Source organism: Oryzias latipes, chromosome 12, assembly GCF_002234675.1.
Source record: "Oryzias latipes chromosome 12, ASM223467v1".
NCBI lineage: Eukaryota > Metazoa > Chordata > Actinopteri > Beloniformes > Adrianichthyidae > Oryzias > Oryzias latipes.
This window is the reverse complement of record NC_019870.2, coordinates 11,825,856-11,845,698: the sequence shown is the minus strand read 5'-3', so window position 1 is coordinate 11,845,698 and position 19,843 is coordinate 11,825,856. Positions and strand designations below refer to the sequence as shown.

The following is a 19,843-nucleotide window of genomic DNA, read 5'->3' as shown; positions in this document are numbered from 1 at the left end:
GACACATCCTGTACGCATCTGTGGTTAAAGTAGAACAGCTCCCGAATGGCAGATAAACTGCTACCTGAATGAATCATCTGAGCTATAATGAGCCAGTGTTAAATGGCTAAACTGCTTTAACTCTGTTCAGTTTAGACCATTTTATGGTGCTTCATGGAGAAAACACAATGGTGAAATGATTCCAGCTATTGAAATCGGATCCAATTATTAAAAAACCTGTGCAAGGGACTAACAGTATCCACAGTAAAACGTGCATAGTCTTATTTTCATGCTCAAGCAACAGTGGGGGGAAAAAAAGAGTCAGTCATCTCCATTCAAACCCTTCTTTAACAAAACGTCTGCTTTTTGAATCTAAAATTTTACAAAAAAGAAGTCTGATTGCTGAAAGTTTTGCCTCTCATCCTATTTCAGAAATTATAAAAAGTAACGCTGCTGTCTAAAAGTAAAGTGCTCTGCTTAATCACACGTGAAAGTACAATATATTCCAAACTGCATGACCAAATTACACTAGAGTTGCCTTTAGAAAAATAAATATCCCTTTAAACGAAAAGACCACAAACAAATCCACAGCCATAAGAAAAAACAAGGGAATTAGCATTTATATAAAATGTTTAATCAGAAACTCACATACTTAAATTGCTGTTTTTGATATTGGATTACAAGCCACCAAATGCATTTTGGAATTGCGTTTTTAAATTGCATATTAAATTTCAAATTGAAAAGCAAATTGCTATTCCACTTATAAGTCCACTAATAAGCGTTTGGAAGGGACTGTTGTGATTGTGGGTTGGAAGAACTTTATGCTGGTATAAGATAGATTTTTGCTCTCTTAAACTTTCCAGCAAACATATTTTAATTATTTTATCACATAAAGAGTTGCCTCTGTCTGAATATTGCACTGTAAACACTGATGAATGGTTGACAAAAAGCAGTGTCTCTAAGGAATGAATAATAACTGCCAGAGCCTGCATTTATTGGCGTTCTTATTGCACACAAAAAAATGTTTTTAAATAAAGCTGCTGCTACTGTAGACGAAGCCGCTTATTAAATCTATAGCTGCAAATATTAGCAATGATAATAACATTTGATTTTATAGTTGAAAACAGCAACATTAAGCTACTTTAACGCTGGCTTAAGTCCTACTCGACACAAATATAGCAGCCCACTATAGATGGTAATTGATTTTTTTTGACACGCTAAATCAGCAAAGGACATTTGAAAACAGGACCAAGACACATTTAATGTCACAAAGAGTGTTATGATAAAATGTAATCTGAGAGAAGAAGAAAAATAGGATTTTTTTTATTCTTCTTCTGACTGAGTGGAGTTTAGGTCAACAGCGGTTCTCCTTTGAATCATCTAAATAATCATTTAAAGCAAACCCCCCCCCCAAAAAAAACTTTTTTTTCCTTCGTTGCCACACCATAGAAGACATGTTCATGTTGGGCGAGTAGCTTGGGTTTATGTGTTTTGGGGAGCTCTACAGAGGCGCCAGCAAATACGTCGCCATGTCTGGGTTCACCAGATCATTCAGTCCTCTTCCACGGCGCCTGGATTATGGCCGTTTTAAACGTAACTTCTGTCTGTTGCCCAGTTTGAGCGTTAACTCAAAAGGGGAAAAAGTAAAAATTAAACTGGAGGATCTTTTTATTACTGTCTCGATGAAAATTAGATAAACATCATAAGCCCATGAACCTAAAGCAATCGCGGTAACCGCTCTCCAACTGCTGGCCAGCTGACCTGCATAATGGGCTCGATTGGTGGGGACCTGTCCAGGGTGTATCCCGCCTTCGCCCAACAGTAACCGTGTCAGCCTCCGGCAACCCCGCTGCCTCAGCAGTCCCTGATTGGGTGAAGCGCTGAGTCAACTTTGCCAACCAGCGCCCGATGCCCAAATCGCACTGCAGGACCTCAGATCGCGTCTGTACATTGACTTAACAATGAAACTCGACGCCCCTGATGCCCGAATCGTGTCTTCTGTGAATGCAGCATTAGTGTCTCTGGCTTTAGATCTGTAAATCCATAAAATCTAACCGGACAAATGATGTTTAAAAAATTATGTATTTTTATGGATTTGCTAGAATTGTCCCCTTTCTCTCCAGAGCATTTATATCTTTTGACTTTAACTACATAGGCAAATGAAAGAAATATGTTAAAGTTTAACTTTTAGTAAATTATTCAAAAGATTTAAAATGTTTGCTATTTGCAGCCTGAAGGTGTTGTATTAGAATCAAAGGTAACTGCATTTCTTAAGTTCCTCAGCTTAAAGTTGGGAAGTTGGTCAACTTTTTCTTTTCAAGTAAAATACAGCATTTCTCTGAGCTTTTTTACTGCATTTGCTCTAATGGAAACTTTTGACACAATATATTTGGAAACAAATGTCACAGAATTTTTACCATTACAAACATAAATAATCTTGAAAAAACATCATAAAGTTATATATTTAATCTTTGTATTAGTAATATTAATGCTTTTATTGTTATGTTGAAATCTTCGGAAAGTCATAGTAAGTCAGTGAATAATGGATTTGACTGAATTTACAGTTCATCTACTAAAGGAAAGGAAGCAAATTTAGAAAATGTCACTTAACTGCTAAATGGTAAAAACATTTCTCACATTGGTGCGTGTTGATGCTTCATTTGCACTAACAACATCACGTAGAAATGTGATGATGGAAAAAAGAGCAAACCAAGGCCAAGCAAAAACTGAATGTATTCTAGAAGTTATTTTCCATTCCGTACATGTAGCATGTGCCTTTGATAAAGGAGAGTTTTTTTTTTTTTTTCAGGCACAAAGCAGATTTATTTTTTAATTATAAAAGGACTCCTGTCTGTTCAGGGTTTTAAACATCTACTTATAAAAAGGAAACGTATTCCAACTGCATAATTTAAGGCAATATGTTAAACAGTATGGGCATTTATAAATGGAATTTATGCACTTTATTTAATGACTTTATTTTTATGTTCCGGGCTTATAACATTATTTATGTATATATACATTAAGGCAAAAAACTTGGCCAGTCACTTTTACTGCAAGTTGTCCCCCTAAAAAAAATGAGAGAGGTCTGTAACATGAACAATGAAAAAGACAAAATGTAAAAACAAAACTTTTCAAAAAGCTTGCATTGTCTGATTTTTAAAGAAAATATGTACTATATCTGATCAATAACAGAAGTTCACCTCAATACTTTGTAATTTAATTGTGGTTGACAATGACAGACATCAAAAGTTTCCTGTAGGTCTTCACCAGGTTTGCTTACACTGTAGCTGCTATTTTGGTCCATTTTTCCATGCAGATCTTCTCAAGAGCTGTGATGATTTGGGGCTATTGCTGGGCAATATGGACTTTCAACTTCCTCCAAAGATTCTCTAATAGATTGATGTCCAGGGGCTGGCTATACCACTCCAGAACTGGGAATGGGCCAATATAATATTTTCTGTCCGATACGATAACCGATATTTACTCTGCAACTGTGGCCAATTGCCGATATTTGCCAATCGCAATACTTAAATCAAGTGTCTACAGTAACACAAAGTTTTGATTTTCTTTTTGTTTTCATATTAGAAATGCACAACTTTTCTTTTGCTGGACAATCACATTGTTTTTGCCATTTTTAACATATAGCAAATGATTTCACTGTAAGTGTTACTTTAAAACTTTTATATAACTATGTCTACAAGCATTCAGACCATTTATTGAATATTGGACACAACTGTAAACCATAAGCTCTCCATTGCCAGGGATCTATTAGGAACAACATCAAAAATAACAATTATGTAAAAACTGTCAATTACTGACTATGACTGTAAGCATAAGCTTCCCAATCTATTAGGAACAAGTATACATTTCAAAAATAGTGTAGTCAGAAGAATATCGGTATATTTTTTAATATCGGACTGACCGAAACTGATAAACTCAAATTATGCAAATATTGTCTGATACCCATGCTGGCATCGATATATCGCACATCCCTATCCAGAACCTTTAAATGCTTTTTACGTAGCCACTTCTTTGTTGTGTTTCGGATCATCATAATACTGGAAGATCCAACCATGTTTTATCCTTACTGCTGTTACTGATGGAAGGAGGTTTTTGCCCCCAAATTTCACCATACACAGTCCATATTCAGTCTTTCCTTGATATCAGGCGTCCGGTTCTCTTCGCAGAAAAGCAGCCCCAATGCATGATGCTTCCACTCCCATGCTGCACAGCGGGTATGGTGTTCTAGGGATGGAGCTCGCCATCCTTTCTCCTTCAAACAAAAAAAAAGATGTTCAAACTAAAGAGTTCAAGTTTTGCCTCATTTGATCACATGACATTCTCCCAATCCTCCTCTGAATCATCCAGTTGGTCTCTGGGAAACTTTAGAGGAGCTCGGACATGTGCTGGTTTAAGCAGGGGGAGCTGTGGGGCTCTGCAGGATTTTAATCCATGATTGTAGTTACTAATGGTTATGCTCCTAATTCTCTTAAGTTATTGACCAGTTCCCCCTTCTAAAGATAATTCTGATGGACAGAATTATTGCTCAATTGTAGGAATTAAATAGTTGTTTTCTGCAGCATTATATGAATATATCTTTAAAAATCTTCCTGGATTATTTGTAACACTGTCTCTCATCTGTGGTGGGCATAGCAGACCTCTTTCATCTTTTTTAAGTGGGTCAGCAGTCAAATACGGTTTTTCTCTATATTTAAACATCTAGCTTCATTAATATAGAATAGTAAATTGATGCAAACTTTTCCCTGTCTTCATACAACCTGTGTTTATCAAAAATTAACTTAATATGTTTATTTATAGCACTGAAATTTAATCTCCTGTAAATTCAGTATTAAATATTAATGTGTCACAAAATGACAATGAATTTGTTTTCTAAAAATAAAAATTGGCTTATTCCATATGTTGTATAAACCATCCAAGTCAGTACTGAAGCATGTGTATTTGTTTCATCTTAATTTTTGAACAACCTTTTTGATCCAAAAGCCAATGCTCCTGTAGAAAAAGTTTAAAAAAGTAGTCCAAATATGAATTGATGGATGATGTTATTTAATTTAAGAAATTTATGCTTTGATTGTATGTCATTGTGCGCATTGTCATTTTAACAATTGTATTTTTCCAACTCATATGTGATGTAAGGTTCAGTTAGAAAAATGATTGCTTAGCTTAAGGCTGCTTTCCTCTTTACTGTTTTCTTAACCAAAAACATGTTAATGCATACCATTTCATTGAATTTATAATCATATTACACACTGTTTGACATATTTTATTAGTCATTTATGCTTCTATGCATATTTGCCTCAAAGAGCATCAAGCATGAGATTTGCTGTTTGTTCTGTTGACCTGCAGGTAGCTTCCGTTACTCCTGTGATATCTGTGGAAAGAAGTATAAGTACTACAGCTGCTTCCAGGAGCATCGTGACCTGCATGCTGTTGATGGTAACCACTGAGTTTTCTCTGATTTAAAATTGAAATATTTCTTTTTATTCTTGTGAGTTTAAACTGGAAATGTGTCTTTTAGACCTTCCATTCAGTCAGTTCATGCTTGCTCACTAAATACAATCGAAAACTAAAAACCACATATTTTTTCTGATGCGGTCAGGCTTTTCATTTTAATCTTAAATATTTCCAATACTGGAGGGAAAAAAATGTTACTAGATGTGGCTGCGAATGTTTAAAGCTAAATATAAACAGAGCTGGCTCTGTGTCAGGTTGTCTATTGTTGCAGTGATTATATACCACCATCTTCTTAAATGTAGAAAGTTCTGTTTTAAATCTTTGCTGGAAGTGTAAAATGATGATATTTCATATAAAAAAGGTTTAAATAAAGAATGTCAAAAGATTTAAACTAACCTTTTTTTATGGATGGATGGATGGCATTGACTAAACCATTTCACACGCCAATATCATAAAAATTGCAATACTATTAGTTTTTCTATATTATTAATGCAAATGATCTTTATACTAACAAAAGAGATGTAAACCTGCAATAGTAAACCTCCAATAAAGCTGCTTTGTTACTGTCTGCCATTAGTAAACATCTCTTTAGACAGACTTCTGCAGTTTAGACTGCTGATCAGAGAAATAGTAATTCATTTAAATCTATTTCTGAATGTAGTTTGTTAATAGTTAAATTATCATAAATATATCATCATATCATAAAGTGTATTCATTTCCATAATTCCATTCAAAAACGTTACACTTTCATAGAATATAGATTCAGGGCCTTGTGTTTAATTGATTTCAAGTATTATTTGTTTATTTTTACCTAAACTGGGGTTCCTGCTGATGAAACCCTCAAAAACAGAATTTCAAAAAATCTGAATAGTTGTACGTTTAGTCAGTAAGAAATAAGTCAATGAATGTAATGTAAAATACATTGCTTTTGTCTTTTTTCCTTTTTTCTCCCTCAGATCCATATGAACGGGTCGTGTTACCGGTAGATGGCCTTAAAGAGGAGGAGCCAGTTGAACCCTATCAGAAAATTGGCCCCAGTAAGACTGTTGTGTGATCTGCTTTTGGCTAATATAGTTAAAAAAGTACAATAATGCAGCAGTGTATAATGCCCATAAAAAAACATTTTTATTTTACACAAACTAAACTAAAAGAACTATCTTAATTCCTTTAAGCACTGAGTTAGTGTCGAATGACATTTTTGCTTAAAATAAAGTAAAACATTGCCACAAATTGAACAGTTTATAGCTGTTGTCAAACTTTCAAATGATGTTAATTCCTTTATTTGGTCTTTGATCAAATAAATGTTTGAAAATAAATGTAAACCAACATTAGCCATCCCATAGCAGCCTCATAGGACATCCACCGTCACAATGTTTGTGGATTTGTACAAATAGAAACCCATTTTGGAAATCTTAGGTGTTACACTCAGCTCCCACACCATTTACCCCTTAATCTGTTAAAATACTGAATCATATACAGAGAGGGGATTTAAGTCCAGATGCAACCTGTCCAAAAACTGTGAGTAAGGGGCCAGCTTGGGTAATGATGTGCAAGATGTGAGGGGATACAGGTGCGTGAAAACACCCCCGTGTCCAACTCTGTCCTGGGTTTAAAGAAAATCTCCCTCATGTTCAGGGAAATTCAGGTTGGGTCTGAATTCTTCCATTCCTAGATATTTCCCAGTAGTCTCTGCAAAAAACTATTGTGCATTGATGCTCACTAGATATAGACCTCAGTGCACTGTGTTTAAACAATTTTTTGTTTGTAAAAAATGTATGTAATTTTATTTTTAATAAACCATCCAAGTTTTCATAATCAGACCACATAAAGGGTATTCTTGAAATGTTCACACTTAACAGCTTTTTACTTCGGTGACATCATATTTGGTGTAAAAAAAAACAGCAGTGAGCATGGTGTCCAAATTGCTTTAAAACTCCAGGGCACTAGATAGTCTTGCACTATATCGTTTTTAGTAGTTAAAGAAGGGAGGGAACTTTGACACAGCCATTGTGAATTTCACAAACTTAGTTTGCAAAATTCCATCTTTGAAAGCATAGATTTACTGAAGCCTCAGCTGAGTTCAGTTAATCTGAACCAGGAATCCTTTATTGCAGCAGAGCAGCAGTGTGTGGTGCAGAAATGAGTGGAACAAGTAATGTGAAACATCTCAAAAACCATCTATGGGGCAGTTCATAGACGATGTGTGGATTAGCTACTAACTCCTGTATTAACCGTTGAGAGTATTGATATCAACAATCCCATATTTACTTCTGATCTTTTTTTCCATTCCTTTCGCCAATGACATGACACTAATGACTTTTTTATTTGACTGCAATCTAACAAACTTGTTATTAATTGACGCAATGAACATTGAATTTTGTTACCTTTGATTTTTGTGAAAATAAGATGATATTTTCTGTATTTTTTTTTTTTTTTTTTAGAAACTGGCAGCTATGTTTGTGAGTTTTGCGGGAAGCAGTACAAATATTTTAACCCCTACCAAGAACATGTTGCTCTTCACACACCAATGGGTACGTCTGTTCAGAGTTTAATAGATTTCATAAAATATTTTTAAACAGAATAGTCCCTAAATTGTTCTTTTTTTTTGCATCTAACTTGACATATTTGTTTTCTTTTTAGGCTCATTTGACATTAAAGCATCCCGGGCTCAGGAATGTGGGAGTTTAGACATGACCAAATATGGACAAAGCCAGGGTGCCAAAATCAAAAGTAGGTCTAATTCTTTGTTTTTTTGTTTTTTTAATATTTTGAAGTTAAGGTCAAACTTGTTTTGTTTTTATCAATCAGATAAGAGAAGTAACTTGTAAGGTTTTGGTGAGAAGTGGCATGACTGCCAAAACTAGGACAAAGAACAAAACTCGCCACAGTTGTTCGAGAAGAAGAGTTTATTCAGCATTTTGAATCCTTTCATACTTTTTTTTGACAGTTGCATTACGGCGCAGCACATAGTGATGAATCCAAACATGTTCAACGCTGTTTTTTCTTTTGAAAATGTTTAAGTGATGAGAGTTCATGACAGCCCTCCTTTTTGTGATATGAAAGAAAAACATTGAAACAAAAAAAAAAACTGTTCACATAGTGATTCTATGACTGTTACAGACACAGGAAACTGTCTTTGAATCCCAAAAAACCTTGATTGTGGTCACATTTGTTATTACTTTGCTTATGGACCTTCCAGTTATCCTTCGACCCAAAACATGTTTAAAATGATCCACCAAAAGCAAAATACTTTTAACTTCTTTTTGGAATTCAGAGCCAACTAAGAAACTTTGAAATATTCTCATGGTACATGTTTGGATGCATTTTGAAAACGTTGAAGTGTCTATTGTCATTGAAGAATGTACCACAATACTCCAGATCCTCGTATAAGCTTAAAAAAAAGGCTATTTTATTATTATTTTTTCAAATGTCAGCTTGGACAACTTCTTTTTTTTTCTAATTTAGTTTTTCAGTAAAATAGGTTTCGTGTTTATAGATTTTTTTAGATAACCTTTTCTACAGTCATAATTATTTTTAAAACTTAAAGGTTTTTGATTTCATAAAGGGAGATAATCATTTTAATTTTATAATCTACTTAATTTTAAAAATAATTAAAACTTTAAATAACTTTTTTGTAAATGGTGGCTAAAATCAGTTCATTAAATCTTCAAAATGGCCACCGTATTTAAAAAACTTAAATTATTAGTTAAGATGACTACTTGTTTGATATAGATAACTAATTGTAACTCAATGTTGAAACCCAAATAAACAAAGAAAAATAAATCTGTATCATCTTTAAATGTAACAACAAATACATTTCCTGGATTTGTTTTATTATGATGTTAATTATTGATTTTTTTTCTCTCCCTCATCATTTCCAGCCAGTGAATGACCCCCCCTCCCCCCAGTCAGTTTTACTGAGATACACCGGCCTATTTAAAGCATGCCTCCCCTTTAGAAGTGGGTCAAAAAGATGAAATAGAGAAAAAATACATTTCCTCTTCCTATCAAATTAAAATAGAAATGTTTGGTTTCTTCTGTACAGCTGCTAGCAAGATTGATTGGCTGTAAAATGAACTGTGAATTGCATGTCATTAATTTTTTGTTTTATTATTTTTTTATTTCAAAGGTTGTGTAGGTGTGCAGCTTGAATTCTAAATATCATGGCTGTCATTTAGCCGGGGCCCTTCAGCCATTGTTTCTCTTTTGTGTTTTCCTCACAGACAGCCCATTCAGGCGGAAACTGGAGAGTGCAATCCAGTCTAGTCTGGTTGACACAAACAGTTCACAGAACTCAAGCGGTGAGGAAACAGTTGTTTGTGGAAGCGTGTCTATTTTTGTCCAAATGTAATATTTCTGCTCAAACTGTGAAAAAGTCTTTTCAGTTCTTCAAATAAAGCAGGTGAGTGTAGACGGGAAGGAGCTTTTCAGCTGACATTGTTTTGTTAGTCGTGCGTGGGCTGAAAATTAAATTGGGAGTTGGAGGGGGGGTGTTGAGGTTTCAATGACCTACCTTGCATCAATCGCTACTATATAAAACTCGGTTCCAAGGACTCTGTTATTAATATTCTTCCCCACACTCGGAGCCATGAAATTGGAGACCTTGTTGAACATGGAGTACAACAACATAACTGGTAATTAAATAAAATAAAAACTTGATTTTGGTCATTTGTGAAATGTAAGTCAAACAAAATCCAATCATTCACCAAACACTATAGTTTTTGTTTAACTTCAAACTCAATCAGTTAAGGAACGGGTGGTTAAACTTGGACAATTTTTCCAACTTGTTTCATCATATGATTTCTGTTCCGCAGAGCACCTGGACTCTAAAAGGTTCATCTAAAATAGGTTTTGCTGCTCCTTGCCGTTTATCATTTATGCGTTAGCATTTGCCCGCGTTGTGTCCAAGCCCAAAGACACAAACCAGGAAGCACCGAGTGCAGGGCTCTGCAGCCCGAAGCCTTGGAACCACACGTGGTTCACGGGGTTCTCTGGTTAAAGAAAAATACAATGTTTTTCATGTTATAAAGTAACATGTTCTTTTAGACTATAAGGCTCATCAAGTGACAAAACAGTCAGAAAAGTCTAACTTTATTCAACTCACTGACAAACTGTGGAAGCACAGGACTAATCACTGTGTGAGGCTTCAGACTACAGTACCCATAATTCCCAAACAATCCATCCAGCGGTGTTGCTTTGTAGGTTACCAAAGCCAAAGATTTGGATACATTTTCAGGAAACACAATTCCAACTTTCTGCCTGAGATGTACTAAATATAATAAAATAAACAGTGTATATTTTGTTTTTTCTTATCACTGCTGACATGACCTACTACATCTGCTGCATTGAGATGATCCTTTTAAAAGGAAGTTATTTGAACCTCTGTCAAAAGTTATAAACTGCCATGTTTATAAAAATGTCTTTATAATTATGTTTTATTTCTGGACTTAGAATAATTCCCAAAGTGTATTTGTATTAAATCTTTTTTATAAAACTTCAAAATCTATAAACACTCATACTTCTGGGATTTCTCTCAAGTACACTCACAAGTTTATATCGTTTACTTTTTGAAATGATTTATATTTTTACAGGACTTTTTTGGAAACATATTTGCAGCTGAAAGCAGAAAATGTATTTTAGCACAAACAAGTGTTGATTGTTTTTTAGAGTACTTGTTTTATTATTATTATTATTATCTCTGCTTTCTTAACCCTACTTGGATGAATTCTAAATAAACACATTTGGGTCAGGAACCATAAAGAGCACACATTGTTATCTAGAGCTCAAAGTCATTTTAAACCTTTACATTCTGATTCTTTACATTCATAGCAGTTTTTTTTCATGTGCTTAGATTCTACATTAAGGCTACAACTGTTTCTATTTAAATTAAACAGTTGAATTATGCGTTGAAGAGGCTCGTTGTGCCTTTTATGAAAAAAAAAGTTCAGGCTCATAGGAGCATAAAAGCCGCCTTTACTCTATATGTGTAAGAGCTAAGAATTACCATTTTACTGTTTGTTCATGAAAGCACAGCAGTTATTTTTATTTATTTTTTTGCTGTGGAGACGTGGTTATTTTTTATTGATGAAGGGGAATAAGTGAAGCAGAAAACTCCCCGTTTCTGTTGCACTGAATTCCTTTTTTTCTTCATGTCAACAGGAACACCGAGCCCTCTGGTGGCCACTACCTTCTCTACAGCACAAAGTAAGGTTAACCCCACTTCCTTGTTGAGGAATAGAACAATAAGCATGCTGGCGTTTAATTTTTTCTTTGTGATTATTTTCCAGTATTTGTTGTAATCACCCTCATTATTTGACTTTTTCTCTGGTTCATACCCCTCTTGAATGGCAACTTTCTTTAGCTTTGGGTTTTGAAACATAGTCTTTGAGATGGAGCTGTGATTTCAATGAGTTTAAGCTGCAAAAACTATCAGGCAGATGATGATGGGACTACATTTGCAGCTGTATGCAGCTGTCAAAAATGCAACTCAAAGCCAGGTGCACAGTGCTTTCTTGTTTGCTTCTGACAAAAGAGTCAATGGTCATGTTGGGCTTGTGATTTCTTTAGAGCCCTACACATGTGGTGCCTGTGGCATCCAGTTCCAGTTCTACAACAACCTGCTGGAGCACATGCAGTCGCACGCCGGTGAGTCTACCACCACAAATGCATGTTAATCCAAACGGGTTGAAGGGACGCCCCTCCAGGGGTCCAAGTGCATGAGAGACGAGCAGAACTGAGCTCATATAATCCTGGATGCGTATGAAGTTGGAGGTTCAAAGTTTGTTTGGAGGGTTGTTGCAGATCTGGATCTGAGGCTGCAGAATATGACCTTTGTCTCTCTTCAAAAGTTTTAATTATTTTCAGTAAAGGTCAGAGCTTTATTCTGATAAGATCAGAGTTAAAAATAGGTTTGTCAGAAGCATACTTAATTCATCATTAAGTTTTGTAGACTCAGACATATAAAAAGTCTGGAGATAACTGACATTGTGCCCATCTCAAAGCAGCTGCATCAATGGAGGCAGATTACAACAATGCTTTTGTTGTTTAAATAGTCAGAAAATACAGGCTTCAAAGTTCTACATTTGCTCTTAAGGGGGCCTGAAATGAACTTCCATGCATGATTAGTGGTTGATCTTTTGCATTAGGGTTTTTCAAAACTGTAAACAAATATTTTCCAATTTGTGTTATTGATTTGTTCAATAAAAGACTTCAGGGGTTCAACTCAACCTGCTCTTCCTTTGTTTTTTTCTTTCTTTTTCTCATTGTTACTTTGCGCCATGCCTTTGTTGTTTTTCTAATTCCTTCACTGTGATGCTTCAAAAAACACATTATTGCTCTAAAATATATATTTTCCCTTCCTCTCTCCTCAGCTGATAATGAGAACCACACTAAGGGGGACTCCCCCAAAGCCTCCTCAGCCTCTGGTCCTCAGGAACAGCTGTGGAGAGCCTCCCAGCCTCAGGCCCTCCCCTCAGTTAAAATACAGATCCAGCCTCAAAGCATCACCCAGAGAAACCATGCCCTCAGCCGTAAGTACTGCAATATTTTATTTTTGTTTGTTTATTTTGCTTTTATGGAGCTGCAGTTCGCACCTCATTATACTCAGTACTATTAAAACAGTATTTTGTTGACAGTGCCTTATTTTTGGGGGATTTTACTAATGACTTTAAAGTCCCACTCCAGTCATCTTTTGATCTGTTGTAAAAGCATTCCTAGTGGTCTTTTAATTAGGATTGGTCAATTATTAGCCCAAATCAGAATACTGCTGCCCTGATTTTTAGGACCTAGTTTCTGCAGGGTGGCAGGAGTTCATTGGAAATAAATCTCTATAGTACCGCTGGCTGAGAGCTCTTTATTTACACACTCTCTCAGTAGCTTACAGCCCCTCACCACTGCCAACCTAACATTAGCAGTGCAACAGAAATAGCGAGCATCTCTTTCCAACGGCATTTTTTCATCTGGTCGGAACAATTTGAATAAAGAAATAAAATTTTAAGCTTAATTTTAATTTTAAGATATGTCCTTCATCATGAAAAGAAAAGCTGCGTGTGCTACAAGTACATGTTCAAAACACTGAAAACCTAGTTTTCATTGGAATGGGTTGTTATAAATCAGAGATATTAATCTATGTTTTTTTTTCTTTTCTGTTTGTCATCGATCCATTTGCTGGCAGAGAACAATGGCCTTCCTGAGAAGGAGCGTCAGCAGGTGGCTGAGCGTCTGCTTCGAGTCATGTGCACAGACCTGAGCATGCTCAATGTGCTCAACAGCAAGGACTTCCTGAAGCTGGCGCAAACCCTTGTAGACACAGGTGCTCGTCACGGCGCCTACTCCACCCGTGACGCTCTGGGCAACATGAGCGCCCTGGCTCTGCGCCAGCTGCCCCGCATGTACAACCAAGTGAAGGTCAAGGTCACTTGTGCTCTGGGCTCCAACGCCTCCCTCGGCATCGCGGTAACCTGCCACTCCCAGACGTCTGGGCCCGATGCCTGCTATGTGCTCACCGCTTACCAGGTGGAGGGGTCAAAGCTGAAGCGCTATGTGCTCGGCGTGAGAGAAGCTGAGCTGAGGGAAGGGCCCGAGCAGGTTCACCACTGGGTGCAGAACGTGCTGTCTGAGTTTGTCATGTCAGACATACGCACAGTGTATGTCTCAGAGCCGCGGTTGTGGGCGGCTGGGTTTGCAGGATCGCCCCTGGGAGGTGGCGGACGGGGAAGGATATGCCTACGATGTGCAGGGTGCTCGCTTGGCGCCGTGGTTCAGGCCGTTCTGGGAAAGCGCAGCCTCCAGGCGCGAGGCCTTCACGAGTTAGCCGAGCTGCTCTCAACGTGCCGAGACATCGCCTCTTCCACCACGCTGTCGCTTCGCGAGGAGCCGTATTTGAACACATCCACAAGCACAACCGAGGAAAGCGCACAAGGCACCGCCGCACAATGCCCCACCCCCCCTTGCTGGGATCGCTTGGCTGAAGCTCTGCTGCAGGTCCACTCGCACTTCGAGCACATCTGTGAGGCCTACGGCCGCAGCAAGGCCACGGCTCCCCTCCTGCAGGGTCTCAACAAGCATCTGCTGAGCACTCTGGCTTGCCTCCTGGCGCCTCTGCGGCTGGCGGCTCTGGAGCTGAGCAGCCAGAGGAGACCCACCTTACAGCTGGTGCTGCCAGTCTACCTACGCCTGGAGAAGTTTTTTACGTCTAAAGCCGGAGAGGCAGGAACCGGAACAGCCAGCAAGCTCTGCCATTATTTCCTTGAAGCGCTCAAGGAAAACTTCAAGGTACTCAACTAGTAATGCTCATTCTTTGCTTCTAAATCAACTTTTTTTCAGAGAAGATGTGGCCATTTCCTGTCCCAATGTACAGAACATTTTTCCAGCAGAGATGTGTTAGTAGTTTAGGTTAAGTTGAAAAGAATCAATCAATTCACTTATAGGAAGATCATTTTCTGTTTTTTAGCCTCATTTCCTCAAGAAGGATTAACGGATGTTGACATTTTTTATCTCCAGGTAGAAAGAGCTCACCAGGTGGCCATGGTCCTGGACCCTCAGCTGAAGCTGCGTTCTGTTCCGGCCTACCAGCACGAAGACATCATTTTACGCGCGTGCGACATGGCTGCTGAAAGCAGGGATGGAGGTATGAGCGGAGCTGGAGGTTCAGGTGGAGAAGAAAGGGACACTGACGGCCCACCTGTCTCTAAAATAAGCCGCATAGAGGGGAACGGAAAGAACGGCGGCGTTTTTAGGGGCACGCTTCCCGGTACCGATGAGGGCAAAGGCCAAATCAGACAAGAGATTTTCAAATACCTGGCTGAGCCTCTTGTCCAAGGTACCCCCGATTTGTTTCAGTTCTGGAGCTCAACCGTGAGTGAGAAGTTCCCCAGGCTGGCACGCCTGGCCCTGTGGCTCCTCGCCGTGCCCGCCGTGGGCATCCGAAGCGAGTGTGTGACGGTGTGTGAGCAGAGCCTGAACATGAAGAGGAGGCAGCAGGTCACCGCAGAGGAAATGAACAAGCTTATATTCCTTCGCTCCAACATGGGTTAGAAGAACATGGCATCAAACCTGAAGAAACCAAACTTTCACCCAATTACTGAAGACTCTTAACTCATAAACTGTAGTTTTAGATGAACTGTAAACATGCGCGTGTAGAAAACCTGATTACTTCTCAAGACAGACGTTTCCAGAAAACCTCACATTGTAAAGGTTTAACCACCTTTCAAACATTATCGCTTATTTTCTATAGTGATTGGACTTCTGTAAAGCACCTTAAACAGGTAGCAGGGGGCGCAATGGTAACTGTCACAAGTGCAGGTAATCCTGTCTGGTACGCCGTCTTTAGGTTTGGGGCTGCACACGGAAAAGGGGAAGAGTTTGACCTCATCACAGTCAGTGAGCTGAAACACTTATCAGTCTACATGTGAAACTGCTCGAAGGCTACAATGCTGTTATTCTGTTGTTGACAACATTTTCAGGTAAAGTCAGCGTTCACCGTTTGAATCTGCTGCCACACACTCAACGGTTCGTCCGAGACGCTCTGAGAGTTCCACACTGTGTGTGACAAAAGACTCAAGCTGTGGATTTTCACTGCCATTGCACCTCTTTACAAGGAACTGCACTAGGTTTCTGAGTTACACACAATCGCTCAATAGAAGAAAAAAAGTTCAGCCTCGGACAACTAAAGCTCAGTCATTTCAGATGATTTGATGGTTATTTCAAAGATGTAGCTTTGGATCAGTTGCATGCCCTGCATGCAAGACTTGCACAAGATAGTTTGAAAAAAAACACAAAGTTCAAAACTTTTTTGCTTTCAGTTTGTTTTTGTTTTTTTCCCACAAATATTTTCGCTACATGTGCAAAGAGGAAATCGTTACTTTGTGACAAGTCATCCATCTTCACTGGTAGATTATTTTAGCATAACAAACATAAACTAAAGAGGTTTACTGAGGCTAATCGGAAAAGCTTGATGTTCTTTATTTTTAGTGTAACTAGGATCTGCATCAGTCCCCTTGACCTTTTCAGGTATGATGTTTTACAAAGATGAGATAAATAATATTTGACCCCTAACATATTTTGCGTAATTTTGTAGTTTTTTTGTTTTGTTTTTTAACTCCAAAAGCGCTCGTGTTCAGAAATGGATGCTTTTTTTCCCTCATAATCAACATTTTTATGTATTTATTTTTTCTTTCTTAATTTGAGTGAGATTTTATAATTAGAAGGAGTTCACGCACACAAAAGTGTTTAATTCATAAAGGACCCGACGGAAGAAAATTGTTGCTAATGTTTTTCACTGTTTCCTGGTTCCAGTTGCAGCATCGTCTTCCTCACCTGAGCGACGCATTTCCATTTTTTTTAAGGCAATAAGCTTTAAATAAATCTTACTATTACCTGACTGTTCTCACGACACTCCTGCAGTTCAATTACCCACCGGGATATTTATATTTTACGTCTGGAAAAAAAACAAAATAAATAAAAATAAAAAAAACAACAGGATATTCTCAGGAATGAGCACATTCAAGCAGGCACCGCCACTTTTAACTCACTGTACCCAAACGAAACCAAACGGACCTCAGCGCTGAGGTGTAAACCCCAACTATGGCTTTTAGGAAACCTTCCACCCCACGATGCAGTTCTGCGACAGACGAGGGGACACATTAGTCAAGCACAGGCAGATTCCAGCTACAGCTTGCTTTTGGTCACATGTGTTGCCTTTGCTTCTAGCTGGTGAAGTGCTTGGTTGTTGCGTCCGTTTTTCGAGCCTTAAGTCTCTGTCTTTTCTCGCCAACACCATGCCTTTTATTTTCCTTTTTGTATGGTAGCCTTCTGTTGGCAGTTCCACGTGGACTTCCAGAGGCTGAAGACGCTGTCCTCTCATATTCGCCGTCGTGCAGTGCTTTCGGCGCGTCGTGGCCAGTTCTGATTCCATAACTCCACAAACACTGTCTTGTGTTTTTGAGTCTGCTGACAGCGCCACATGCATTTCATTTTGCTGAAAGATTGCTTCTTAATCCGAAAGGCTGCAGTGGGATACTTTTTATTTATTTATATGCTGTCAACCACACACACAAACACCTCTTAATCTGCCGTTGAAGTGAATTTTCATATAAAAAAACATCATTCTGGATTTGACAGGGCCAAAAAATATGACCTCTTTGGGTTTGTTTTGTCATTTTTTTTGCTCATCTTTAGGCTCTGGCGCAACCTGATGTCATTTCAGAAAATAAAAGATCTTTTGGTTTTTTTTGATTTAAAGGTACATTTTCACTTAAGCTAATTCTTTATTTTATTTAGAGAACCTCATAGTGTTGAATATGTCTTCTTGACTGAACTCGCTTTTTAATCAAAAAGGGAAAAGAAATAACTTACTGAAAACAATAAAATTGTTTTTGTTTTTTTAAAGTTGCTAAACAAAAGGAAGTTGACGAAAACTTCTTTGCTTAAATCGCGTACATGTTTTGTTCAACAAAACCACTAAAAACAGTGACTGTAAAGGTGAGAATATTGGTCTACACTCAAAAATAATACCTCTAACCATTTAACACCTTTTAAAAAAACCTTTGTTTTTACTGTAACCTGTAAGTTTGACTCCTTTTTTTTCTGCTTAACAGCATCATCTGTTTTTCGAATGATCGTTTTGGTGAAACGACTGAACTAAGATGATAGTAAACTGTATTGAAACGGTTGTCCAATGTTTTACCTCAATACCCACAAGGCAGTGTTGTGATAGAAAGATGGAAGGTCAGAGAACTAGTCTGAATACTGTACACTACTTTGCTGTTTTAGCAAAGGACCCTCGGCTGAACCGATGAAGGGATTTCTCTCACTGTTTTATTAACTTAAGTATTTTCAATAGGATACGCTCTGGGACAAAACGCCATTGTTGACATATTAATGTCAATTTACTTACAAACAGCATTCTTTTTTTTCTTTTTTGTTGTTAAAAATGAAAACTATATATCTAAGATATGCATGCTTTTAATAAAAGTTCTGATATATAACGTCATAAGCCAGTGTTTCTCATCAAAATGGAAATGTATCATATTGGCTTTGAGGTGATGCTACTTCCCAACACTAATGAAGCAGTCAGGTAACTGAACTTTGACCCTGCAACTTGAGAGTTGCTGTGCCGTTTGTTGGCGGGTTGACGTCATCCGTTTCCAGAGGATCTATCATGTAAATAGAGGAGAACTGCTGTTTTTATGCCACAAGAGGGCGACCTTCATTTCAGAGTTCAGAAGTAGGGAGCACCAATAACATTTTACCTCTTTTTTCTACAGTAGCATTTCAAAGGGTTTTGATATTATAGAAAACATCAACTTAGATACGGTTACTAGAAAACTGAATTCAGCTGTAAGTTGTATTTTTCTTTTAGGATTTTAACTTATTCAGACAAAAGCTCAGTTGTAAAGTGTTGTAAACGAAAGCTAACATGGGGATCTGTTCTGTTCTACTAGTACTATTAATTCAGGTTAACCAACTTGGTGTTGCTTTCATCTTATTTTACTGGCTTTTCTTCCTTTTTATACTCTGCTGAAATGAAAAGACTCTTAGATTTGTTGTTTTATTATTATTATGTTGTTTTTTTTTTGTCTTTTTACCACACTTTGGCAGCAGATTCCTGTGTAGATTCAGATCTGAGTTGTCTTATTAGTAAACCTAATTTATACTTTTGTAGCAACACTATTTTTATATAATGGCAAAGAAAAGGATCAGTGTCTTTTTTTTTTTGGTTCCCTTTTTTTTCTGTGTCAGATATGACAGCGCTGTTAAATGTTTATTGAATACATTACCCTCTGTAGTATGTTATGTGTGAATAAACTCCACATTTGTGTCAATCTATTGTGTGGGCTTTTTTATTTTTTTTTAATTCTTCACCTCTTGAGTTCAGAAGCTTCCCCTGGAGTGAGGGCCCCCACCCAGAGGGAAATGAAGCCCAGCTTTTCCCTGTAGATGAGGCCGAGGCGCGTCGAGGAAAAGGAAGCCTTGTATAAGAAAGGAGCCACTGAAGGGCTTTTGGGGGAGTTTAACGAGCAGAGTGCGTGCAAGGATTCCCCTGGGGGGGGGGGGGGGGGGGGTTGGTGATGGCGCATAAGAAGGGGGGAGCGTATGTTGACGGTGGTGGCATTGCTTCCTTTTCTCACACCCGCGTCATTCGGCCCCCCCGAGCTGTTGCTGTTTGCAGCCATGCAGAAACGCACCGGCGCTCCCGACTCCCGAGTGGAAGCAAACACACAGGGCTACCTGTCAAAATGCCCAATTTGCCGCACTGATGTCCCAAGTTCGACCCCCTTCTTCACCCTTAATGAACTCACACTACAACCCACACCCACCTTCTTTTCCTGCAGCTGCCGAAGGTGAGGTTTTTCCACAAGCTATTACCTCAGTGACATGCAAAGTTGGTTTT

The 19,843-nt window shown here is 38.1% G+C and overlaps 1 protein-coding gene across 3 annotated transcripts in view; it reads left to right on the top strand.

Annotated features, from left to right (window-relative positions):
* LOC101172596 (zinc finger protein 618) overlaps positions 1–19,274 on the top strand; it is a 39,226-nt gene extending 19,952 nt beyond the window's left edge. For 2 of the 3 annotated variants that reach the window (XM_023960533.1, XM_023960532.1), the window contains exons 5-14: positions 5,344–5,433; positions 6,408–6,488; positions 7,893–7,982; positions 8,092–8,181; positions 9,675–9,752; positions 11,611–11,655; positions 12,019–12,096; positions 12,822–12,980; positions 13,625–14,724; positions 14,953–19,274. In XM_023960533.1, the coding sequence (XP_023816301.1) occupies positions 5,344–5,433; positions 6,408–6,488; positions 7,893–7,982; positions 8,092–8,181; positions 9,675–9,752; positions 11,611–11,655; positions 12,019–12,096; positions 12,822–12,980; positions 13,625–14,724; positions 14,953–15,486 (2,345 nt within the window). In that variant the 3' untranslated portion in view covers positions 15,487–19,274. The remainder of the gene's footprint in view (positions 1–5,343; positions 5,434–6,407; positions 6,489–7,892; positions 7,983–8,091; positions 8,182–9,674; positions 9,753–11,610; positions 11,656–12,018; positions 12,097–12,821; positions 12,981–13,624; positions 14,725–14,952) is intronic. The other variant, XM_023960535.1, reaches the window with a different exon arrangement.
* Positions 19,275–19,843: the final 569 nt, after the last annotated feature.